The sequence below is a fragment of the Macaca nemestrina genome, chromosome 7 (genome assembly GCF_043159975.1).
Source record: "Macaca nemestrina isolate mMacNem1 chromosome 7, mMacNem.hap1, whole genome shotgun sequence".
NCBI lineage: Eukaryota > Metazoa > Chordata > Mammalia > Primates > Cercopithecidae > Macaca > Macaca nemestrina.
This window is the reverse complement of record NC_092131.1, coordinates 48762783-48790373: the sequence shown is the minus strand read 5'-3', so window position 1 is coordinate 48790373 and position 27591 is coordinate 48762783. Positions and strand designations below refer to the sequence as shown.

Sequence of the window (27591 nt, the reverse complement as noted above, 5' to 3'; positions counted from 1 at the left end):
GATCTCATAGACTAGTAGGGGAAATGGACATTAAAAAAAAAAAAAAAAAAAGGACACTCAAGTATGTACATCATGCTAGACGTGTAGAAAGAAATGTGTAACAGTTCTGGGAAAGTGAAGGCCTACAAAGCAGCAGTATTTGAGCAGAATCTTGAATGCTGAGTGGAAGAGTCAGATAAGGAAGACACCCCAGGCTGAGGACACCGTAGATGTGTGGGCTAAGAAGTGCGACCATTGCCGAGGTCTGATGAGTGCACGCGGATGCCTGCGTATGAGGCATGTTTAGGGTATTGGGAGATGTGGGCTGGAAAATAAAGTTGGCAAGGGCCAGGGCAGAGACCACCTTCCAGCATGTAGCTCCTCTGGTCTGGGCCCCGCCATCTTCAGCCTCTTCCTTCCTAGCACCGCCACGACTCAGCATCCACCATGGCTCATTAGGCTTCAGCCACATTGGTCTTCCCTAGTGACTGAAATGTGCCAGCTCCCCACCTGCCCTGGTCTTCACACATACCTCCTTTAACCTGGAATCGTCTTCCCTAGCACTTTGCAAGACTGGTCCCATTTTATCCATCAGGTCTCAGCTTAAATGCCTGTGGTCAGGAGAGGCCCTCCCTGATCATACTATCTGAAGGAGCTGCCCTCCCACCACTACCACCATTGCCCTTCACTTTCTTCTTTGCATCCCCTGTAACATGAGCCAACTTCAGGAATAACGTTTTAGTTTTCTTGATTTTTTTTTTCCTGCCTTCCCCAAAGCACACAGGCATCTTTTTCTCATTTTCATCTCTTTTCCCTTAGTGCCCAGCCCAGTGTTTGGAATATTTGGCTCATAATTTTTACTTGATAAACATTTGACTAAATGATGAAATGGATGGATATGATGGGCTAGGGAAGCTGTTGTTACTTTTATGATGTATGGGCTTCTCTGCATAAACATCTCTACCAGCAAATCAAGTGTGTAAGGGCATGGGCAGCATTCAGGGTATTGGGAGATGGGGGCTGGAAAATCAAGTTGTTAAGGGCCAGTGCAGAGACCTCTCTCCAGTGTGTGGCCCCTCAAACTTCTGTCTTCCTGATGGCCTGCCTTCTTCCATCTTAAGTCTCACCTGTGAAATGGGGATGATGAAATGAAGTGATATGTGCAAATATGAGTATTAAATCATATATACAGGGCAGTTGTTGGAATCACTCGTCAGTGAAGTGCTAGGGCAGTTAAGGTGGGCAGGTGCTTCTGAGGGGTCCAGTGGAATGATTCCTTTTGTTTCCTGTTTTGGTCTATATCTAAGAGACTAGGCTCGGAATAGTGGAACTCCATATATGGGGAAAAAAATGGATGCCTGTTGAAAATCTCCAACACATGCCATCATCTAGAGTTTAGGGATGGGTTTAGGAAAGGACCTTGTATTTGGGGATCCGTGGAGGAGTCAGCATAAAAACTTGGCCTTTGGGTTTCACTGAGGCTTCCATATACAAATTACCATCAAAGGCAATATTTTGGTGCTTATTGAAAGGATTTCAATTAGGTTCTTAAATGTAGTAGACCCTGTGTCTTACTACCCATCTTAGAAACTAGCCAAGAACTTCATATTCTGTTGTTTATAAAACTGTTGGGATTTTCTTTTTAAGACTTGAAAATGCTTTGGACTGATTTTTAGATCTTAACATTACCCCCTACTTCTCGCCCCTCCTCAGTACAGCCAGAATGTAATATAACTTGGGTTTAAGTGAAACTTGTAACATGCAAAAGGAAAACTGTTGCTATGTTTGTTTATTCTGTAAATACTTTGATTGTACCCCTATGTGCAAAACACTAAATGACATGTGCCATGTCACTTTTCCTCACGAGTTGATTCTTCAGTGAGGAAATAAAGACCCAGACCTCTATTTACAGTAACTGTTGGCTGTACATGATGGAGGTCACAAAATGCTAAGAGAGCCCAGACCATATCTAGTTAGGCAGATTAGCAAGACTGCCTGAAAGAGATGGCTGGAAATGAGCTTTGAAGTCTGAATGTGGGCCATAGGACCCTCCATGAGCTGGCCCTTGCCTATTTTAGCCTACTTTATTTTCTTGCCCTCATTTCCCAATAGCCTGAACATTGCCTTCCTGCCCTGTCTTCCTGGGCAACACTTCCCCATCTCCCACAGTCATACAGACCTTGTTGGTAGTCCCAGAATGATCTCTCTTTAGTTTACCGAGGATAAGATATGTGACACTAGCCTGGCTTCCGAGTGGGATGTGGTCCCTGCTCTGAGGACACATACCAGAGACAAATATTAACAGTTATATTTTAATGAGATAGGTCATGACTCCCATGTCCTAATGTACATCAGCACTGCTGCTGCCTACCTGTGTTGGGTACAAGAATTGAGATTAGGTTGGGCACAGTGGCTCACGCCTGTAATCCTAGCACTTTGGGAAGCCAAGGCCGGTGGATCATGAGGTCGGGAGATCGAGACCATCCTGGCTAACATGGTGAAACCCCATCTCTACTAAAAATACAAAAAATTAGCTGAACGTGGCGGCAGGCTCCTGTAGTCCCAACCACTCGGGAGGCCGAGGCAGGAGAATGGCATGAACCCCGGGAGACAGAGGTTGCAGTGAGCCGAGATCACGCCACTGTACTCCAGTCTGGGCAACAGAGCGAGACTCTGTCTCAAAAAAAAAAAAAGAATTCAGATTAAGCATGTAAACTTTTATAGCAATTTGACATTGCTGAGATCTTTCAGTTTATAACAGATTGGATGAAAACAACTAGTTCTTTACCACAGATAGTTTGAAAGCTGGTATGTAGATTAACCTAACTTGGATATTTTTGATAGGAACATTTTTGCATACTCATACTCATTTCCGCCTCTAATGTAAGCAGATAATCATATCAATGGGTTTTTAAAATCTCACTTTATTTATTGTGAAAGTAGTATGTCTTCAATATGCCAACTTAGGAAGTGCAGAAGAATGTTTTTGTTTGTTAAAACAAACAAGGTAATCTCTACATTTGTCACAGAACTAACTGCTGCCTGCATTTTATTTATTTTGTCCTTTTTGCCTGCTCATATATGTAAATTTTTTCTCACAAAAATGGGTCACTGTATTGTTTATTCTTTACGTGTTTGCACGTCATTAAATATTCTTTTACAAAGGGCTGCTTGGTAGTCTGTTATCTAGTTGTACCATAACTTATTTACCTTTTCTGTATGGTTCTTCATTACAAGCACTTATTCTGTGCCCTTATTTGCTCTTATAGATAATGCTTTGGAAACTGCTGTGAAAACATTTTTGATAATGTCTCTGAATATTTCCTAAGCATACATTTTCAGAAGTAGAAATACTAGGTCAAAATGTGTGACCACTTTAAGACTTTGATAAATTGCCCTTCGGAAATGCAGAACTGAATTTCAGCTATCAGCAGCAGTGGGTGTACTCTCAGGATTGGTACTTTCAGGGTGGGAGGATGTTGCTAGACAAAGGCAAGAGCGAGAAGGAATGAGTGGTCTACTTGGGTGGAAGGTGAGAGGAGTGCAAGATGTTTACGGGGCATCGAAAATGCCTGTTGAGTAACGTGTAGGATATTTTTGAGGAATTAGGAAAGACAAAAGTTGAGCTGAAATCCACTGAAAGCCAATTTAGAATGGTATTGGGGAGCCATTGGCAGATTTTCAGCAGGGAGATGAGACCCAGAGCTCTGCTCTGAGAAGATGGTGGTATATACAGCACAGTCTGTACCATACCACTCATTCCCTGTATCCTTCATGCTCCTTCCTACCTCATGCCTTTGCTCGTACTCTTCCCTCTGCCTAAAGACCCTGTTTTCCATATTCTGTCAAAACTCCACTCATCCATCCAGATTCTTAGGTAATTCCTGCTCAGTTTACTTGGCACTTACTGGCATATTACCTTTATTATAACTATCTGGTGAACTACTGTCTCTTACTAGATTATGAGCTTCTAGTGAGTGACCTGTTCATTTCCATATGCTTAGGCGACTACTGTCATTCCTGGTACATAGTAGGTATTAATGCACATTTGCCAAAGGAATCCCAATTATGACATATGTCTCAGTGTGACCTTGCACAAGTACACCCTAGGACAGAAGACATATGCTTCAACACAACAGGACATTGGATGTTTGACTTAGTCTTTGTTTAAGAGCCACTTAGAGCATCATTGTGGACTCTGTGATAGACACACTGCTTTTGTCCTTTCCCTCCCTCCCCATCACAGAACCTCCCAGTTCCTAACGGTAGAGACCACTTTCACTTCAAGTCAGCTGAGGACTACACTGTAGAAGTCTCTGGAAATTATAGTTGTTTATGAGTGCTTTTACTTATTTACATAGTAGTATTAATTACAAAATCAAGAAATTGGCTACACAGTTTGGAGTTGGATTATCTGATTTGGAAGATGCCGCAAGTCAATGGGTTGGAGTTTACTTTTAAAACTTAAGAACAAAAAAAGTTCAAAGAAGGCATTGGTTTTTCTCACTGTCCAGATTTGTTAAATGTTGACAAACTTGACCCTAGTCTTTCTTCTAAGTGTATACTTCTATATTTAAGTGTATAAATAATGCATTCACAGCCTTGTTCTATCACCTTCCCTGACCAAGATACGTTTCTCCTCCCCTGCCCTTCCATCTCTTGAAGGACCAATGCTCATCCTACCTTTTTTTTTTCTTTTAACCTCATCTCTTTTTAAACATTGAAGACTTATAACAGTTATACATCTAAATGTGTCCACTATTCTTGAAAAAGCATGAAAAGAACATTCTTTTTCTTGCCTTTTTCTAATCTTAGTCCACTCTCAGAAGAGAGGAATTAGGGATTTGTTGTCTATCCTTTTGGACCATTTGGTGGAAATAAATGTATACGTATGGCTTTTTGTATGACGTTTTTAAAAAGACACAATGGCATCATGCTATGCCTATTGTTCCTCTTTGACTTGGTTTTTTTCAATAGACAGTATCAACTGGAAATCTTTCCAAGGCAATATATACAGTTGTAACTTAAAACATACCGTCTATCATCATTAAAAACATATTTTTGTGGTGAAAATTTGGATTCAAAAGGGTAAAAGTGAAAATAAGTAGTTCTCCAACCCTCTGTTTTTATTTTGAGGATTACTGCTATTAATATTTTCTTTCATATATTTATAAATACATACATTCTTTAAATCATGTACTCCTATAGCATTTTCAACATTTTCCCATATCTATATACACAAATGCCTTGATTCTTTTAAATTAGTGTATAATATTCTATTAGATGAGAGTGTGTGTGTGTGTGTGTGTGTGTGTGTGTGTGTGTGTGTGATTTAACCATTTCCTTTCCTTACTGGTGAATTCATTTTGTCTTTTCAGTTTGAAAATCTCTGGCCCTTCTAGCTCAAGTCCTGGCTTTATTGTAAATTTTAATTAGTTAATACAATGAACATTTATGGAGTGCCTTCTCTTTTCCTGGCATTGTGCAGGGCACTAGGCGCACAAAATACTTGATGCACAGCCTCTTCCCCTGACTTCAGTTACCACAGTCTAACAGGAAGACACACTTATAAAGAGCTTAGAATGTGATCATGCTAGAATGGATATATATGTCATAGCATATATGTTATTTATTCTATTTAGGGAAGAGACTTTTAAGTCAGTCTGGAATCAGACTTTAAAAGATAAGAAAGAGATCTCCTAGGGGGCAAAGAAGAGAAGGTCATTCTTTCAAGAAGAGTAACAAGAACAAATTAGGTCGGCAGGAAAGGGAATGTGATGTACAAAGAACAGACAGTAGCTCAGTGTAATTAGAGTGTATGTTGTTGGGAGAGTGGCTGGAGTTGTCCTGTTTGCTCAGCAGTTATTGCAGGAAACAGTCAACAAATGAATAGAAGGGTGTGTGTTCTCTGCCCAAGTGGACTCTAAACCCACTCGGTGGTGTTCTTTCTGTGCCCTGCAGGGTGCACACAATGTCGCCAGCACACGGAGCTCTTTCTTGAGTTGGTCTGGGCTTTTAAAAACCATTTTGTCTGTTCCCGTACTCTTAACCAAGTCATATCCTCTTTTTGCAGAGTTTAGTCACATCAAGAAATAGAACAGAATTCAACCATGGCCCCAAGAAAGAGAGGTGGACGAGGTATTTCATTCATCTTTTGCTGTTTCCGAAATAATGATCACCCAGAAATCACGTATCGGCTGCGAAACGATAGCAACTTTGCGCTTCAGACCATGGAGCCAGCATTGCCCATGCCCCCTGTGGAGGAGCTGGATGTCATGTTCAGTGAACTGGTGGTGAGTCCTAGTTTTCTATCCTGGCATTGGTGGGGAGCCAGGGAAGGAGAAGAGGAGAGGATGTGAATGAGTTGGTTTGGTTTGACATGGACTTTTCCTTTTCAGTGAAATGGCCCGCATTCACCTTTATGTCTGCACCCTCACGTCAGCACTAAACCTGTGGAGAAGGAAGAGTTAGAAGAGGGTAGTATTACCACATCCAAGTGCTTTGCTGGCGCTTTAAGTGGGTGGAGGGATTTAGACCTTCAGTTCTTCAAATATGTGGCAGTACTGCATCTTAAGTTGCCCTTCTTAATTTGTCTCCATCCCAATCCTTAGTCTATACATGTATGCATATCCTTCATTTACTTCACACCTATCGGGATTCCCTAATGCTCCCCTACCCCCACACCGAATATACAGTTTTAATGTATTTTTTAAAAAATTAGTCATACTTCCCATCCTGTTGTTGATCCTTCGGTGAAAGACATTATTACTTAAGTACAGCATTATTATTTAGCCTAGTGATAGGATTAGAATAATAACTGTTGTGGGAATCTTTTTATAGATACTATCATATTTTAGAATCAAGTGTACTGAAATGAAGGATGTATCTAGTGCAGGACCCATTCATCAAGAGATGTATGTACATTCTCCAGCTTAGCTTTTCAAGCATCAGTTGGTGTTTCTATTCTGTATTTCAGAAGATATTATGGCATAGTTTAAAGGGAGCTAGCATAGGAATTAGGAAGACTTCGGTTCAAATCACTGCTCTGACTTTATTTTCATAATTGTAAAAAATCATGTTATTTTTCTGATCCTGTTTTCTGAAGGAAGAAAACATCATCTTCTAGGTTTGATATAATGTTTCAGTGAGAACAGTACACACTGGGAGTGGCCCAGTGCCTGGCCTTTAAACTTGCTTAATAAATGTTATATGAATACTGTATCCTGCCTTGATCACCACTGGCATTTTGTAATGGAGTTAGTTCTTCTTTCTTTCTTTTCTTCAACTTTCATTTTAAGTTCTGAGGTACATGTGCAGGATGTGCAGGTTTGTTACACAGGTGAACATGTGCCATGGTGGTTTGCTGCACAGATCATCCATCCTATCACCTAGGTATTAAGCCCGCTATCCATTAGCTGTTCTTCCTGATATTCTCCCCACTCCACCATCCCCTTGCCCCCTGCCACATGCCCCAGTGTGTGTTGTTTCCCCCCATGTGTCCATGTGTTCTCACCATTCAGCTCCCACTTATTAGTGAGAACATGTGGTGTTTGGTTTTCTATTCATGCATTAGTTTGCTGAGGATAACGGCTTCCAGTTCCATCCATGTTCCTGTAAAGGACGTGATCTCATTTGTAATGGAGTTAGTTCTAAATGGACCATTTATATTGTTCAACAGACACTAGAGAATACTATTCATTTTGCATGATTCTTTGGTCAAGAACATACTGTAGGCTGCTTTAGTGTTCTCCTTGGGTAATATCTGAACTGACCATGTCACTCCAACTCTTACAGACCAGAATTCACTTATAAAGCAGAAAGATAAACCAATATGAGATTGGTTATGAAGCTGATGTTTGATTTCTGGTCTGCGTGGAGCGATGGGCCTATTGCCAACCAGAGTTGGTCGGGAAAAAGAAAAGATGACTCCTACCAGTGTACTTGCACTTTATGATCTTGAATATTTTCCATGTTTAAGGAATCTCTCCCTTCTCTGAATCTCCACTGCATGAATAATTCTGTTGCAGGTGTTAACAAGGAAGTTTGAAATAGAAAGCCAGAACCTGCCCCCCAAAGATCTGACAGTAGTAAAAGGAGATCCATTACAAAGAAGATACGATGGCACCAAAAGCATAATCACAAATTACCTAGGTGTGTAATATGTGTTGTGCGGTGTAAGTCAAGGAGGTGAGGAAGGCGGTTAGGGAAGACTTTCTGGAGGAAGTGAGCTGTCAGCAGGAATTGAAGGTGAGAAGAAAAGTTGGGGGGATTCATGTTAATGACTGTCTCAGTCATCTTAAACTAGGTTATGCTGTGATAGCAAAACCCCAGTGGTTACAACAGCAGAGGCTTATTGCTTGCTGTGCTGTGTGTCCACTGTGGGTCTGCTGTAGTTTTGCTCCTTCCTGTTTTCTGTCCAATACCCAGTCAGGGTAGAGGAGGAAAGGCAAACCTGGCAAACCACTCATAGGCTCTGAGCGTATGCTTGGAAATAACAGATGTCACTTGTGCCCACATTTCACTGGCCGGTGCAGATCACATGGCCACATCTGAGTTTGCATGTGAGGAGGCATCGTTCTTCTGTAGAGACTGGCACCACAAGTCATGTGGCCAAGCCTGAGGTCATGGGGCAGGCAGATGACACATAGTCCTCTTCTAGGGAGGGCAGTGAATCATCTACCAAGATAGCAATCAAGAAGGGCAATAATGATGCATTGACAGGCAGGGTTTTATTTCCCACTTAAAATGTTTTAAAACTGAAAGTCTCTGGTTCAAGTTGGTGTTTGGATTAAAAAAAGGAAAAAAAAAGTCAACCAAAGGACGTAGGTGTTGCTGATAGCTAATGACTGCCCTCAATGGTAGTGGAGCTGGTAGGCAGAGCTGGCATCCTCAAAGCATTCCAGGTCTACAGTCCTTTCAGTCATATTCTGTCAGTCTCCCAAAATGAGAGCGAGGAGCCCATGTGGTGGCAGCTTCATGTACATCTTGAAGACAGCTCATTGTTCTGTGTTCGTAAGGGAGAAAATTCCATTCTCTGCCTTATTGATGTTTCTATTCTGTGTGAAAATTGCCTACAGCTGCTAGTTGTGAGAAAGCCAATGCCAAACCAGAACTTTAAGCTGAAACCATTGGAAAACAAATTATCTTGAGGTTTGTTTCTGTCCTGGTGAGTGAAGGATGAATTTTTATCTACTCTTGACTTCAGGGACTAAGACTACAAATCTATCCAATTGTCAGGGGTGGCCTGGCCAGGAGAGGTAGGCTCAAAGCTGCGGCAAGCCTCTGCCCCAGGTTCTCTTGAGTAGTAGCTGAAGCAGTTCTGCCTCTGGTCTGGTACAGCAGAGGGAGGCCACATGTGGTAGTGGACAGTGCCCGGACTCTGGAGTCAAACACTTTCCCCAAATGCCCGCTGTGTAGCCTAGGAAATCTTCTTTTAAGATGATTTCTGTTTGAATTTTAATTGTTTACTTACCTATAAAATGGAGATAATACCATCTTGCTGATAGGGTTGGTGTAGAGGTGAAAGAAGATAACCTTTAAAAAGTCTGGCACCTAATAGATGCTTTACACCCCACAGACTAATACTGCAAGAGGGATGAGAGATAATTCTAGTGTCTTCTAGACACAACACTCTAAGCAAATATTTCAGCTTTTCCTTTTCTTGAAAGTAAATCTGCCCTGGTGTGAGCAGGCCAATGTGGTTCTAACCTATCTGTTAGAAAGCATGTCATCAGAGTTGGTTGTTGTAAGCTGGTTTCCTTTGCCTCATCTGATGAGTCACTCATTTGATATTTTTAAAAGTGATACCAAGTAGAGTTCTTTCAGAATTGCTTACTGAAACTGTATCACCTCATTAATAAAGCAAGCCTCAATAGGAGGTCAGCTGTATGAATCTTTGAAGAAGGTGGGCAGCGTGGAGCACCTTGTTCTGTAGTAGGCTCCCTGCAGTAGCCAGGGGAATCAGAATTAGTCCTACCTCAGGACTTAGCATTGTCTTCCTAGTCTCATCCTGCTTAACTTAAAAAAACAAAACAAACCAGGTTTATTGAGAAATAATTCACTTATGTAAAGTGTGCAATTCAGTGGCTTTTAGCATATTAATAGAATTGTGCAACCATTGCCAAAATCACTTTTAGCAATCACCCTAGCATGTAACCTTGAAATCCATAAACCATCACTCCTCATTCATGCCTAATCCCAACATCCCCTAACAAACATTAATCTTCTTTGTGTCTCTGAGAATTTGCCCACTCTGGATAGCTCATATAAATGGAATTATACAATATGTGGTCCTCTGTGACTTGCTTCTTTGACTTCACGTAGTGTTTTCAAGATTCACCTTATAGCATGTACCAGTACCTCATTCCTTTTTCTTGTCTAATAACATTCCATTATGTGGATATACCACTTTTTTTTTTTTTTTTTTGACACAGAGTCTCATTCTGTTACCCAGGCTGGAGTGCAGTGGTGCAATCTCAGCTCACTGCAACCTCCACTTCCTGGGCTCAAGCAATTCTTTTGCATCAGCCTCCCGAGTAGCCAGGATTACAAGCATGCACCACTGCGCCCAGCTATTTTTGCATTTTTTTTAGGAGATGGGATTTCATCATGTTGGTCAGGCTGGTCTCGAACTCCTGACCTCGTGATCCGCCCGCCTCAGCCTCCCAAAGTGCTGGGATGACTGGTGTAAGCCACCGCACCTGGCCCCTGCCACATTTTTTATATCCATTCATCATTGATGGACATTTGGGCTGTTGCCAATTTTTGGCCCTTGTGAATAAAGCTACTATAAATATCCATATGTAAGTTTTTGCATAGATACATGTTTTAATTCTTGTGAGTATATATGTAGGAGCGGGATTAACTGGGTCATATGATAACACTGTGTTGAACTTCTGAGAAACTTTCAGACTGTTTCAAAGGGACTGCACCATTTTACATCTCCACCAGCAATGTATGCGGGTTCCAGTTTCTCCAGATCTTTGCCAACACTTGTTCTTATTCACCCCCTACCAACTGATAAGCCAACTGCTTTTAAAGCTGTTCTGTAGCTCCTAAAGAACTGAGGACAAAATAACTCGGGAATTGTGTGTGTGTGAGTTGTCAAATAGAATTAAAGTCTTCCTGCTAACAGTTTTTAAGTTATTTGGGATATTTACAAATAAAACTAAGAGTCTGTTTAATCTCTGCTAACCATACATTTTATACCTTTTGAGAATCAATTCTTTTTTACTTTTTCCTCTCCCTCTCACCTCTACTTCCTCCCCTCTCCCAGTCCTCCTCTTTTTTCTCTGCCTCAGTCAAAATAAAGAAATATAACCAATATGAGGTTTAACACTCACCTATTAAAATAAGATTCAGTGATATTCTTTTCTACAGATTTTTAAAGGTCTTAAATTATCTCAAGCAACCTATCCGAAGAGTTGTAAGCATGACAACTCTATAAATCATCCTTATTCAAGTAACTTTTTTCATCTCAATATTAGCAATAGACGATTTACCTTGGAGTGAACAGAAGAATGAGTCATTAGTTGACTGATGGTTTATTTTGATGTGTGCATGTTAAGAGACTGTCTCTGCCGATCCTGAGGTAACTGGTGAGCAAAAGACACATGGACCTATCCTTGATGTTGTAGAGCTGAAGGTCTAGCAGAAGAGAAAGGCAACTAAATGTGCAATCTTTTCAAAGTGATCAAGTGCTATGGAAGTGCTGCTCAAGCAGTACGTTTTGTCTGGGAGGAAGCTTTATTCCCTTGCTGGGGAAGGAGGGTGCTGTTCACTCACACCTACCCCCATGATTACCTAACCCAGTGTGAAGGGTCTTGGAAGGCTTCCTGGGGAAAGTGACTTAATGTGAGGTGTGAAAAACAAGAAGGAATCGTTCAGGCACAGAGGAAAGAAAAGAGTGTTACAGACAGTGAGAACAGCATGTGTAAGTGCTATAGAGTGAGAGAAGGCATGGAAGGCTCAGGTAACTGAAAGAAGTTCAGTTTAGATGACACATAAAAAACAGGAAGCTACAGGGTTTGGAGATTCTGAGAGACAAGCCTGGGAAAGGTGTGTTGGGGATGATTATATTGTTGACTTAAACATATATATCAAATTCTTCCTTGAACCAGAGAAAAGTGCCTCTGTTTGCTTACAGATTTTTTCAGTGAACCAAATATAATGAGGTACATCAAAATATTTTGCTGTCTGGTTAAATTTACAAAAATAACCATGGTTCTGTTTGGTATTTGTGAGGTGTTGGTAAGTTTAATGATAGGTGTCATGTATCCCTGGGTAGATTCTTATCTTAATCCATTTTATGTTGCTATAAAGAGAATACCTGAGGCTGGGTAATTTATAAAGAAAAGAAATTATGATTCATGGTTTTCAGGGTTGGAAGGCTCAAGATTGAGCATCTGCATCTGGTGAGGGCCTCAGCCTGTTTCCACTCATGGTGGAGGCGAAGAAGAACCTGCATGTGCAGATATCAGGTGGCCAGAGAAGCAATGGGGGTAGGGTGGCAGGTGCTAGGCTCCTTTTAACAACCAGCTCTCCAGGGAACTAATGGAGCTAGAACTCAGTAACCCTGAGGGAGGAAATTAATCTATTCATGAGGGATCCTCTCCCATGACCCAAACACTTCCCATTAGGCCCCACTTCCAACATTGGGGATCAGATTTCAATATGAGATTTGGAGGGGAACAAACATCCAAACCATAGCAATTCTGAATATGTTTTCCTTTGAGCTCAATAGTTGATGTGAGGTGCCTCTTTGTTACAACACGCACCTCCTTTGGCTACTTCAATTTTGAAGTAGAAAAGGACAAAGAGAATTACCAGGAGTCCCCCTGCGATAGACTTCTGCATACCCCAAGAATAAGGGTTTCCTACAGAATATTTCATAGCAACAGTGGTATTGGAATTGGGATGTCTTTCTCACAGTTTGTTCCTATGACCCTCAGCTTTTTTAATGAGTGAAACATGCAAAAATGTCCAACTGCTTTTCCTGTGTGAGATTTTAGGTAAGAAATCCAGGTTTAAAACAAGTCTGGTTATTATTCTTGAAGTGTATTGTAGTCAGTGTCACCTCTTACAACACACATATTTGGAATCCATTTCATAGTTTTAGAGGAGAGCTTTCATTTCTAATACACTACATCACTGTAAATTTATGGCTAGTTGGAAATAATATGCAGTATGAACCCAAGTTTTTCTAAGCCTGAAATGTTTCCAATTCCATTTTATACTATTTTCTGGTTAATCTGCCTTCTTTCAAATCCAATTCTTAGACTTCCATTTATTAGGCCAGTGGGTCTGATGTTTGAGGATAATAGAGTGCTGTGCCTTCCAGGAAATGTAAAATATTTTAAACTTGTTGTGAAATTCATCACTGGTCACAAAACCACCGTTTATACTACCAAGGAAATTTAAAAGGAAAACTAAAATCCCAATGAGAAGGTAGTGATGGTGGATACTGTAGGATGATGATAAGATGTGTTCCATCAAAATATAATCATAAATATAATTACTATAGGCCTATGTTATTAAGTACTGAGGACATTCTCAGGATTAGTCATCAGCATAGAATTTGAGAAATGAAGATAGCAGAAATGAAAGAATTTAGATGATATTATCAGATTTAGATAAATTCACAGTCAAGGTAAGTTATGCCAAATGAATTCACTTGAGAGCCTACATAGTAATCTTTTCATTTTTCGTGTATTCTGAAGTCACTTTGGTATGAAAGGAGCTACAGGAACCCAAGTTAGTCCTAAGGATACCAGGGTACACATTTTGTTCTTCTACCAGTCTTGTGAATTGTTACTCCTTTTCTTAGGCTGTCAGCATAATTTCTGTTATGACTGAGGCTTATTTTAAGCTCTCTTAAATAATAAAGTACTTCTGTTGTTACCAAAATCAATGAAAATTTCAACATTTTTTATCTTTTTATTTTTAAAACTTGCCTTATATGTGAAGACCATGAGCTATTCAGTTCCCAGTCCCCAAGAAAGGTGAAAAAAATTGCATGGTAGGAACATTCCATTTTAAACTGATAGAAGAAAAAAAAAAACTGGTTGTAAAGAGTCATAGTTTTAATCTATTGTTTCTTTATTAGAGTGTAAAGGATTGCTCTGTAATTACGCAGAGAAAATCAGACCATATAAGACTTCAAAGATATATGTCTACAATAGTGTCAAAGTATTCAGTTATCTGGAAGCCAAAATTCAGAATCTAATGAGGGAAGTGATATTAAAATTGTTCTGTTTCCATGAGATTAAAAGTTGGTTTTATTTGACAAACCTATAAAGCTTAAAAAGAGAAAATTTTTGTTTAGCTAAAGGAAATAATCAGTTGACAGAGAATTAAAATATATTGGCCAGGTGCAGTGACTGGGGGGGTGCAGTGACTGGCAGGGCACAGTGGCTCACACCTGTAATCCCAGCACTTTGGGAGACTGAGGCAGGCAGATCACTTGAGGCCAGGAGTTTGAGACCAGCCTGGCCAACATGGTGAAACCCCATCTTTACTATTAATAAAATTAGCCAGACATGGTGGCGCATGCTTGTAACCCCAGCTACTCAGGAGGCTGAGGCACGAGAATTGCTTGGACCTTGGGAGTCGGAGGTTGCAGTGATCTGAGATTGGGCCACTGCACTCCAGCCTGGGCAGCAGAGCAAGACTGCCTCAAAAATATATATATATGTATACACACACACACACATATGTATGTATATATGTATGTGTGTGTGTATATATATGTATGTATATATGTAGGAGAGAGAGGGAGGGTGGGAGAGAGATCTTCCTTTGACAGTGGGGCATTTCTTGGTGACTTTGGTGCCATAGGAAAATGCTCAGAATAGTATGAAGATATGCTGTATGTCACAAACAAAAGTTGGAATGTAGATATGGGCTTAAATGTGTGCAGTGCTAAAATTCCTATTGAGTAAATGTGAACTGCTGCCAAGATACAGTCAATTTAAAGGTGATGGAAAATGATCTCATATCTGGGACTTGATCAGTTATTTTGGCCCTGAGAACAACTGATGGTTTATGATATAGGCTGATGTTGACATAAGTGGTTTTGCTTGCTGATATCTGCTGTACTTCTGAATAGAACGTTGCTTTGTTCCTAAAACAGTAGGGTTGGCAGTAGACTCTCATTTCAGTGGCATTATACATTTCTTTGTACTGGTTGAAGTCCACTCTGCTTAGAGACAGTAAGATGGTCAAAATGATTTCTTAAGTTTCCTTCTAATCTTCTGATTCATTAAACACCTCCAGTAAAGCTTAAGATACAACCATAAAACCATTTTATTCCTTCTAGTTCTAAATTTATATTTTATCTTACCGAGATCATTCCAAATATCCTTTCCTACAGGCTGTTAAATTTAGACTTTGACTTCATATTATTTTGTTACCATTTCAATTATTTATTTCTGTATGCTTCTTCTATCTTAATATTAGATCAAGGAGACTGAAATGAGTGGGCATGAAGAGATGGAGGAAAGAAACATGAAAACGTTGTATTTATACGGTACTATAAAACCATCTCTGAATTAATAATGCTGTTGACAAAATGGCTATGGATCCTCTTGGTCCTGATGATTTTCATTAAAATGAATCCCAAAGAGACCCTGAATAGTATGGACCTGCTTAGCTTTTGGCTACAATTTAAAATCTGACTATTTAACTTAGTCCTTATACTACCACGTGCAAATTATACAAAGTTGATATAGTATACTGACATTCCCATTCTCTGTATGTCCTCATATAAGCCAATATAAGTGTCAAAAGGCTGAAGGAATAATTTGATCTTCATAAGTAGTGTGGTTTAGGTAAGCTTTTAAACGTAATTTTTAAAATGTGTTTCAGTAATGGCTAGAAGGATCTGGTAGTTTGTGCAATTAACTGTACATAAGAATATATCTTGATGCTCTGGGAATTGTCTAGTCACCATCGTTTGCTCTCAGAAAACACATGTGACATGGCCTTTGGGAGGTAATTGCTCAATACCATGGATGGTGTTTTTCAGGTCTGAACTGTCCTTGAATATTTTTACTCGCTGTGTCTGGAATCCTCCCCACCCCAACCTTCAATTCCCAGAATTCTTCTGGAATTTCAAGCTGTTCTTGGTGCGTGTTACAAGAGCTCATTGACCAGCTATATCTTTTAGTTATGATTTTCTGGCTTATGGGTGAAGAGCTAGAAGTTTTGTTCCTTGGCAAACCAGATTCCTAAAAAAGTTGCAATATTTTTTCTTATGTTCAGTTTTAAATGAATTTGTTGGCAAGATCTGAAAGCTGCTAGCTGTTTATTTCATTAGTCAGGGCAATATTTAAGAACTAAATTAAACCAATAACTGAAAACTCAGAATTTATATGTGACATGTATATATATATTTGATATATATGTTTATGACTTATATATAATATGTATATGTATAATATGTATATATATAATATATATATAATATGTATATGACTTGTTTTCAGGAAAAATGGGCATTTATATATATAATATGTATATGACTTGTTTTCAGGAAAAATGGGCATTTCTTGAATGTAGAAGGAAAAGTCAGAATCTTTTGCCATCTTTTCAACAATCAGATAGTTTTTTTTCTCATATGAATAACTCATTGTATTAATCCACTATATATATGCATCTTTGCCCCTTCAGAGAGCAGAATGGATCGGGTGTTATATCTGACTTTCTCACACTCAGGATTCTGGGGGCCTAGGGCAGTGCTTGGTTCAGAGTAGGTGCTCAATGAATGTTTTGGGCCTGAATGAATGGACGCATAACTAATTACAGAAACATAACACATGAGATGCACAATAAGTATTTGAGTGAATGTATGCATGCATGCATGAATTAATAACTGCTAAATCCTGCAGCAGTTGGGTTTGTATTTTAATATTCTCATAGTGGTGATAAGTTTGGGCTGGTATTATACTCTGCCTGCACCCTATCCACCTGCTGTCATCCTGTTTTACACTTCCTCCTCATTAAAATGTTAGTTACAATGGGGACACCAAAGTGGCTGGCATGAAAGTTAGCAGATTAAAAGGATAAGGATGATAATGTTTAAGAAACATTCTTTCTCTTTAAAAGTCTCTCTACTGTATATTACGTGGTAAAATAAATAGCTCCAATGTGGGAAGACTTCTTGTGCTAGATTGTCTTTAGACTCAATTAAAGCTTTAAAGTGTCAGATGAGCAGCCAAACAAGCCTCTTGAGGGTGTCGGAGGGCCCTGGGCCGGCAAGAGCAGTGTTGGTGCTATCGAAGGAGGTGGCCATGTGTGGAACTTGGCTTCATGGCTGGTTGTCCACAGGGACTTAGGGTACCTTTCTTGTCTGTCACTTTACAGCTGGTGCTATATCCCCAGAGATGAAGTACTTCCATTCAATTAGGAAAACACTGCTTAGAAATTCTCTCTTTCAGGAACAACAGACACTGGGGCCCATCAGAGGGTCGAGGGTGGGAGGAGGGAGAGGATCAGAAAAAATAACTATGGGTACTAGGTTTAATAGCTGGGTGATGAAATAATCTGCACAGCAAACCCCTGTAACACAAGTTTACCTATACGACAAACCTGCATATGTACCCCTGAACTTAAAAGTTTTAAAAAAATTTAGTAAGACTTCTCAACTGAAGTTGTACTAGATTATAGGTGTAAATACTGGAAATTTGGGTGGATATTGGGAGATGATTCTAACATGTTTAGAAGCAAGTTTATTTTAGATTACCAGAAAACTGCTGATGATGCAGACTATTAAAACTTAAAGTCACTCTAATGAGTTTCTAGTTGAACAGTAAAAAAGCTGACCAAAAAGCCTGTGTGTTTAGCTGCAGACTTCGTCTAGCCAACTGAATATAGTTTGCATTGCTTGCTATTAAGAGAAAAAAGGAAATAGTGTAAAACGCTTCACCACTGGTAGTAAGAAACTAGAAATTATTTCTATTAGTCAGCCTTTGCTTGCGGTGTTTCTCACTTCTTATTTTTATGTATCGAATGAAAACATGTCTGTCAGACACAGAATATTACTGTGTAGGTGGTGGTGAGTCATATTGTGGTATTTCATATAATGACTAAGAATATTGGCAGAAATTTTGCAGGCTGAAAACCTCCAAGGTTTGTTCTCTGTGTTTACCAATCCCTTTTAGGGCTTAAAGCTCGCTCTTGTTTTCCATTTCTGTTTTTCCTGACTGGTTAGGAGCAGGTAATAATTCACTGAATGCACCTCTATGGAAACTGACAAAAATCTTATCTAGCTTTCAGATTTCTAACCACCATCATATTAAAATATTATTCTCAGGGTCATTGTGGTTAAATTTTAAGTGCTTCGTTGGCAATTCATGACTCCCAGATGAGATGGTCATTTGCTGTAATGGGGCTGGATGTGTATATATTTAATGAATTATCATAGCTTTATAGTACATTTTCTCCATGCATTTTATAAAAATGTTTTCTGTTTGTTTGCTGCCAAAGCATCACCCTTCAATCTGCCATTAGCTTCTTCCTCTTGATGTTGTACTTATCACCATGTCATGTGTCTTTAGGTCACAGCTTCTTCCCCTTGATGATGTATTAGCACCATGTCATGTGTCTTTAGGTCACAGCTTCTTCCCCTTGATGATGTACTATCACCACGTCATGTGACTTGAGGTCTGCCCAGGTGCCTCTCCAGGGGCTTAACTTATTTCTGGTAGTGTTGAGTTGTGGGGTGGGAGGAGAGGGTTAAACTCAGAAAAGGCACTGCTAATGTTGAATGTATCCTTGAAATGAACGGGAGGCTTGCAGCCTGCTGGGCTTGTGGGAAACCCTTTCTGGGTGGAATTGGGATAGGTGAATTGGGCCTGTTTATTCTGGACAAGTATCTGAGGTATCTAATTTGAAAAGTACAAGTTAGACTTATCTGAGTAAGAAAATGGTTGGTAATTCTGTGAACTCTGTACATTGAGTCAGATGGACCAGGTACCTTATCAAGGACCATTAAAAAACAAAACAAAACAAAAAACAAAACCCCCAAACACAACCACATACAAATAATGAGTTGATTGGTAGGCTAACCTCAAGGGCCTGTCTTAGCTTCTTTCTCTTGTTTTTCTTAGTCCTCCCGCCCATTCCCCCACCTCAAGCATTATTTGAATGTCCTCAGACCTTCTCTAAATATATATTTGTATGTATGTAAAGAGTTAGTTAACTTATTAGAAATAGATATCCTGAATTTCTTGGTGACTTCTCTTATTAGCCAAAAACTTGAATGTTATCTCATTGAAATCTAATGATTAGGTAGATTTTCAAATAATAAATGCTTTAGATATTGCTTTAGAGGTTTTCTAAATGATCCCATATTTCAGTTTAGCTAAAATCTCTGAAAAGAGCTTTTTGTTCCAGAGTGTTAGTCTTTCAACTCATTCAAGACCCTTATTGTATATTATTTCAAAATTCCTTCCCTTGCTTTATCTAGCAAATCAATCCATTTCCTTCGATTGATTTGTACCATGCCAATTGTTTTCTGATTTATGTAGGTTTCTCTATAGAACTGCCTGCTTATTCTACGGTGCGGAATTGGTGAGGTTTCTTTGTACAGAATCTCTTAGAAGTGGGGCTTAATAATGCACTTTGTTACGGATGAAACCTAGAACTTTAGTTCCCACAGCTGGGCTTCCCTCAGAGGTCCTTCTTAATAATAAAAAAAAAAAAATTTCTCCAAAATATTATAAATATGTAAAACATATAAATATATAAAAGCATAATTAATATCATCTCCAGGAAGAAAAGCCTTTTAATCTGTTGGTTTTAGTTTTTGAGAAACTGAAACTTTCTCTGGAGACGCATGATGTTTGATGCAAAGGCTTCTCCTTTTACCACTTGCTAAATCATTTTCCTTTGACTTTTAAAACTCTATCCATAGAGAATAACATGAAAAAAAAATTCTGTGACCAATGAAAGGAGTTAGGCCACCCAAGTCTAAGGTGTAGTAAGATCTAGATTCTATACTCAACAAAGGTGCTTCCTGGGGTTTCAGTAGTTATATCTGTTTGTAGTCATAGTGAAAAACGTGGCTGTTAACTCATAGATGATCTGGTACAGTAGTCCCCCCTTACCAGCAGGGGATATGGTCCATCTAAAACCCTCCCCTCCCCCGTGGATGCCTGAAACCATAGTACTGAACTCTATATATACTATGTTTTTTTCCTATACATACATATCTATGTGAAACTTTAATTTATAAATTAGGCATAGTAAGGGATTAACAACAAAAACTAATAATAAAATAGAACAGTTGTAACAATAGGTTGTAATAAACGTTAATGTGAATGTAGTCTCCTCCTCTCTTAAAATATCTTACTGTACTCACCCTTCTTTTGGTGATGATGTGAAATGATAAAATGCCTCTGTGATCAGATGAAGTGAGGTGAATGACATAGGCATCAGGAGGTAGTGTTGTTAGCCTACTACTGACCTTGAGATGAAATGTCAGGAGGAGGATCATCTGCTGCGGTGAACCTGGATCTTCGAACCATGAGGATGCTAGTGGTTAGATATTCATGACTAATGAGCAAGGAATGTATACAGCCTGAATATGCTGGATGAAAGGTGATTCATGGCCTGTGCAGGACCACGTGAGATTTCATCACAATACCCAGAATGGCACACAATTTTAAACTTAGGAATTTTTTATTTCTGGAATTTTTTTTTTTTTTTTTTTTTTTTTTTTTTTAGAATTCTTAATTTATACTTTTGGACCACAGTTGGCTGGAGGTAACTGAAATGGCAGAAAGCGAATTCAGAATTTAGAGAATAAGAAAGCACTACTATACTCTTCTGTAGTGCCAGTATTAGGGGGGAAAACAGAAAAAACTGAAAAGGTTCTTAAGGACTTCTTGTTAATATTAACATATCACTTAATTACTAAGGGACCTTGGGGGAAACATTGCCTGTCGCTTGGCCTAAATGGAATACACACTAATAGAATTTATGTAACTTTCAAAGAAAGGATAAGGATATTTTAAGGAAGTGATCTTTGATTTCAAAGGAATGCTGTGTCTGAAATTGTAACATTTCCCAGATTGAGCTACTTACTTTAAAAGGGGTACACAGTTTTCTTTCCTCCTTCTTCATATGCTTCTTTCCAAATCAGTTTCTCTTTTAAACCAACTCCTTGGTTTATCTAATGTTCAAACAGAATTTTCTTTTCTTACTATCTATACAAGGCTGTATTTTTTCTACTTTGTCTACATAGAATTTTTTGTTTGTTTTCCTGGGGCTCCAACAAGCAGGCTTGAATTTTTTTTTTTTTTTTTTTGACAGCTTTATTGAGGGATAATTTATATGTTATAGAATTCACCTCTTGTAATTGTACAGTTTGAGTTTTAATAAATGTTTATAGTTGTTAACCATCACCGCCATAGTTTAGAACACTTCTAGCACCCCATCTCCCCTTGTGCCCGTTTGCTGTCATCCCTGCCGTTGCTGTAGCCCTAATCATCTGCTTTCTGCCTCTATACATCTACTTTTTCTAAGAAATTCATGTAAAGAGGTACTACTGAGATATAGTGATACTAATTGCTTTATTTTTCATGAATGCTTCCTTTAGTATTTAATTATCAAATGTAAAATCTCCTGAAATGTTACCTTGAAGTAATTTGAAGAATGATTTTCAAATTGTTTTGTATCCATTATTTTTTTCTTCTCCCATCAACTTTGCTTTCATTGCCCTCCTTGCCTGGCAACCTATCTAAATGAATATGCATAGTTAGAAGAGACAAGGCAAAAACAATCCAGCTGTTTTGTAACTAAAGAAATACTGAGTGTTATCCAGAAGAAGGGTCTGTGAGAGGGACTGGAGATTCAGACATAGAAGCTAAAACTAAAACCGTACAGCTTCCAGAAAAAAACATACAATTTTTTTTTTAACCTGTAAGGTGTAGAATTTCTTAGAGAAGATTTACAATCATTTACTATATTTTAAAAATGGATAAATTAGACTTCATTAAAATTAAAAAAAAACACGTGGTGATCAAAATACATCATTAACAAAATGAGAAGGCAAGCCACAGGCTAGGAGAAATATTCTCAATATATACCTCTAACAAAGGACATGTTTCCAGGATATATAAAGACTTCCTTTAAATCAGTAAAAATAAGACAGGCAACTCAATAAAAATGGGCAAAAGATTCGAACAGATATTTCACAAAGAACATGAATGGCCAGTAAACATGTGAAAAGTTATGTTTAGCACCAGTTGTTATTAGGAAAATGTAAACTAAAACTACATTGAGATCATACTTAACAGAAACTAGGAGAGCTAAAATTTAAAAAAAACAACACCAAATGTTGATGAGAATGTGGAGTATCTGGAACTGCCATGTATTGTTGACATGAGTATAAGATGGTACCACTAGATTCTGAGGTGTTAAGTGTTACAACCTCTTCAATGTATACCTTTGCCAAACTCAGAAACTGTATACTTAACATTTGTACATTTCATTGTATGTGCATTTTACTTCAAATAATAGGCTTTAATCTTTAAAATGCACTGGGCATGTGCCGTGGCCCATGCCTGTAATCTCAGCACTTTGGGAGGCTGAGGCTGGAGGACGGCTTGAGCACAGGAGGTCACGGGTACAGTGAACTATGATCACACCACTGCACTCCAGCCTGGATGACAGAGAGAGACCCTATCTCTAAACAATAAAGTAATCATCACTATATCTTACAATATCCCTTCCCTTCCTCCCTCCCAGCTTCCCCATCTTCTCTACTTTCTGCACACCTTCCTTTTTTTTTTTTTTTTTTTTTTTTTTTCCATTTCTGCTATGTCAGATTGCTTTAGGTACTGGCAACTAATGCAAAGATGAATAGAACAAATTGAGTTCGTGTCTGTTGGGAATGAGTTCACAATGAGAGTCAGATATACCAATAACATAGCTATAGCAATATGATAAATGCCACAAAGCACAGAGGAGCTGCTCATCCCCAGAAAGGCAGGATAGGCTACCTGGAGGGAATAGCTGATGCCCTGTAAAAGCTTGGATGAATAGGATTACCTCTTAGACGTGGTGGGAAGGGCTCCTTGGAAAAGGGGAACAGCATGTGCAAACTTTCAGAAGTTGATAACTTGTGATCAGAGGTACTAGTTTTAAGTGCTATCATGTTTTTCTAAGAAAAAGGGAATGAGTTACTATTTTTTTTTTATTTTCTCTCCTCCTCTCCTCTTTCCCTCTCTTCCCTGTTTCCTATTAGCCATTCAGAATGCAAATATAACCTGTCACCTTCCCCTCACCAGACATTTCCTGCAGGACGAGTTCTTCTTACTTTCTGTCCCAAGACAGATTTCTCTGCAAGAGTTGACAGTTGTCTTGCAAACCAAAACACACCCGCTATGGAATGTTCACCTCTAGGGAATAGCCTTAAATCTTTCACCCTCTGGGGATTGCCTCGGGACTTTCATCTACCAGGAGGACATATCAAAAGCATGCCGGCTTGGCCACTTTTACAACTTAATTCTGCTCAGAAAGGCACCAACTCAACTGTTCAGTAGATAAGACACCAGGCTAGCAGGGGGACCCCTTGCCCTTGCTCACTACCCCCTTACCTTATAAAGGTGTCCGCTTTCTGCTCCAAAGGTGAAGTGGCATATTTAAAGGCAGGATGCTTTGTGCCCCTTCCCCAAGCTAGCTACGGAGTAAATTCACTTGCCTTCTTGAGACCTCACTCTTGTTAATTGGACTTTACATGCAGTGAACAATTAACCTGCTTTTCAGATACACTAGAAGGTGCTGCTGTTGGAGGAGGAGGAGGGGAGGTGGGAAGTTCAGCAAAAGCCGTGAAGGGGCCTTTACCTGCTAAGGAATTTGGACTTTATCTTGAAAAGAATGGGAACCTGTAAAGCTTTCTATCATCGTGTCTTCCTAACTAGATTATGAATTCCTTGAAATCAGGGATCTGTTATTCATCTTTGTATTCTTTATAATGTCTGGCCCTGGTCCTGGAATGGGTAGGACAGTGAGTAAGTGTTGATTGATCTCATAAGGCTGTGATAGTCTCTTAAAGTGTTGCATGCTTGATTCAGCCATATTATGAAATCAAAATGAGTCAAAGCAGAGATACTTTTGGAATGGAGGAGTAGGGGTCTTATTATTACATCCTGGTCATTGTGCCTAGGTTCTTCCAGTTATTGTCGAATTTAATCTGTGTCACTCTCCTCACTTAGAATCCACCAATCCAGATTGCTCTTAGGATAAAATTAAGTCCACAGTGGCTTTCAAGGCTGCTGTTCATTGTCTGCAGTGCTTTCTACCTCTTTACTTCCTATTTACCTCTAAGCTCTGTACATTTCCTGGGGAAACTCTTCACTGTCCCACCTTTCCCCATAACAAGTGGGTTCTCAGAACTAAACTTAGTGTGTAACATGTTCCCTCATAATGGAATTTTCTGTAAAAAACCCTCATGGCTTCCCTGATTGTTCATTGTGTTGATCATTCTTGAGTTAGTGTGACTATTTGCTTTCCCCTCTGTCTGAATGAGGATTGAGCTCCATGATACTTTCTTGAACCCTGCACCTATCACAATGCCTGGAATTTAATAGATAGATACTCAACAACATTTTTTTTGATAGATGACTATCAGGAATATATGACTATTCTGTCTTTAGATGAAGAAATTGAAGTTCAGGGGCTGAGTCACTTGTGCAAGATTACATAAGCCATAAAGCCAGATGTGGAACTCAGGGATATCTGACAACAAACCCCCACTCTTTTTGCTAAGAGACACTCAGTAGATGGATGCATTTTCATGTTTGTATCAGTGTCATGATTTTACCTACCTGTGTTGACAGAATGAACAGTGTGGTGGTTAAGAACACAGGCTGTGTAACCAGACAGTCTAGACTCGAGTTCTTCCTCCACTGTTTACCAGCTTTGTTGCCTTGAGCAAGCTACTTAATCCACTCTGACTCAGTTTTCTAGAAAATCGTATAATAATATGACCTACTTTATAGGATTGTTATAAGGATACAGTATATTAATCAATATAAAACACTACTATTTAGAAAATAGAAAGTGCTCCATAATTGTTAGCTATTACTATTAGCAGTACCCATTTATTCCTTTCCATTTTCTTACGTAATCAAAAATTATATGCAGAGACCCTACAGAAATTTTTTTTTTTGCTCAATGAAAATTATCTTCTTGCATGAAATCACCTGCCCCTAATTCCTACTTCGTATGTGTTCTTTCAGTTCACAATTGGTCATTTCTGCATCTCAGCAGAAGCAGAAGTTATCTACCTGTAACAGCAAAACATAGTTATATTAAAACCCTTCGCTTTGAGAGGCCAAGACGGGCAGATCATGAGGTCAGGAGATTGAGACCATCCCGGCTGACACGGTGAAACCCTGTCTCTGCTAAAAACTACAAAAAAACTAGCCGGGCGAGGTGGCAGGCGCCTGTAGTCCCAGCTACTCGGGAGGCTGAGGCAGGAGAATGGCGTAAACCCGGGAGGCGGAGCTTGCAGTGAGCCGACATCCGGCCACTGCACTCCAGCCTGGGCGACAGAGCGAGACTCTGTCTCAAAAAAAAAAAAAAAAAAAAAAAAAAACCCTTTGCTTTGAATTTCTAGGTTTTTGGAATCACATGTTTCTTCACACCTCTGCTCAGTTAACAAAAACTGTGCTGTAGTGTAGTAAAGGATGCACGATTAATAGTACAGTTCTCTCTCACACAAACCAAACGTTACCCCAAACTAAGCAAGTTACTATTAGCTGTTTGAATAATTGACCTGATTGTTGAGAAGTGATTTATGTCACCATTATTTTCCCATTCATCAATAGTTACGAGCAGGTATGAATAACAGGAAATTAAAAAGGAAGAAAAATAATTACTTCACATATATAATAGCTGTATGCCAAAATTCTAACATTTTTAACATGTTCCCTCATAATGGAATTTTCTGTAAAAATCCCTCATTACTTCTCTGGTTGTTCATTGTGTTTAAATTCTTAATAGCTAGTTTTGTGGTTAGGGAGTAATACTGTCTGTGTGTGTTTTAGTGACATAACTGTTTACCTTGCCCTTGAAAGTAGCAGTTGATTTGTGTTTAAATGATGAAATAACAACAGTACAGTTGCCACCTCTGTGTCAGGCATTACTGCATGCTTAGTTGATTTTGCCAATCCTCACAACAGCCTTGCAAGAGAAATGATGTACCTCTCCTGGAGATGAGGATGTAGAGGCTTAAAATGATCATGAACTTCCCAAGGGAACTAGCATATTTTAGGCCATAGCTAGGCACTGGAGGTGTGGGTGTTAACAAGATACTGTGTAAGGTGATAACTAGAAGCAAGCCTGGCAAAGTCAGTTGGGGTTGTAAATGGAAGACTTCAAAGGCAGGCTGAGGAGTGGAGAATTAATTTGGTAGGCAATGTGGAACTAATAAAGTTTTTTGAACTGGGAGCTCAAAACAGCACAGGTGCTCCATTTTTAAGGCTGTGGTTCTAAAATGTGGTCTTAGGACCAGCAGCAACACCTGGAAACTTACTGAAAATGCAGTTTCTTGTACCTTTTCCTCCCTGTTCAATCCTAAGTGCTGGATGATAAGTGATTTAAGGAACCTTCCTGGTGATTCTGATGCTAGCTCATGTTTGAAAACCACTTCTTTAGGAGAAATCTGGCCATGTTCAGCAGGAAGGATTGGAAAGACAAAGAGGAACACTGGGAGGCTGTAGCCAGAAGCCAAGGAGAGGTTATTAGGACATAAGTGTTGGTGGTTTCAGTGAGAATGAAACAAAGGGAAAATCAAAGGGGAAAAAAATGAGGTTTTTCAAGGAAGGACTAATAGGACTTGATGACTAAATAGAGGTAGGAATATAAGATGTGAAGTCAGTATCCTAAGCCTACATGTCCATGAGTATTATAGAACTGCAGGTATATACAAGAGCCATTCAGAGGGGGACTTTTAAAATATTCCTTGGAGATCTAAATCTTACTGTGTTTCATTTACATATTTTATTGAAATGGCTAAAATGTAGACTTTCAGAATCTGATGGCAGGGAAGCTCATTTGGTTACAAGAGAAGGTTGAAACCCAATCAAAGGAAAATAGTCAAATGATCCTGGAGTTGAAAGATGAAATAACCATTTTTAAGAAAGAACCAAACTGAACTTCTGGAAATGAAAAAATCGCTACAGGAATTTCAAAATACAATTGGAAGCATTAACAACAGAATAGACCAATTTGAGGAAGGAATCTCAGAGCTTGAATACCATTCCTTCGAAGTAACACAGGCAGACAAAAATAAAAAAGAATGAAAGAATGTAAAAAAAAGAATGAAACCTCAAAGATACGGGATTATGTGAATGCCTATATTTATTGGCATTTCAGAAAGAAAGAGAGATCAAGCTACTTGGAAAATATATTTGAGGATATAGGCAACAAAAATTTCCCCAGACTCACTAGAGGGGTTGACATGCAAATTCAAGAAATTCAGAGAACTCCTATGAGAAACTATGCAAGGTAACCATCCCTAAGACACATAGTCATCAGATTCTCCAAGGTCAATGCAAAAGAAAAAATCTTAAAGGCAGCAAGAGAGAAGAGGAAGGTCACTTA

General features: G+C 39.1%; 1 protein-coding gene across 3 annotated transcripts in view; it reads left to right on the top strand.

Annotated features, from left to right (window-relative positions):
- LOC105473635 (dishevelled associated activator of morphogenesis 1) overlaps nt 1–27591 on the top strand; it is a 180744-nt gene that overhangs the window by 65655 nt on the left and 87498 nt on the right. For all 3 annotated transcript variants that reach the window (XM_011727500.2, XM_011727498.2, XM_011727499.2), the window contains exon 2: nt 6053–6272. In XM_011727500.2, coding sequence (XP_011725802.1) covers nt 6090–6272 — 183 coding nt within the window. In that variant the 5' untranslated portion in view covers nt 6053–6089. The remainder of the gene's footprint in view (nt 1–6052; nt 6273–27591) is intronic.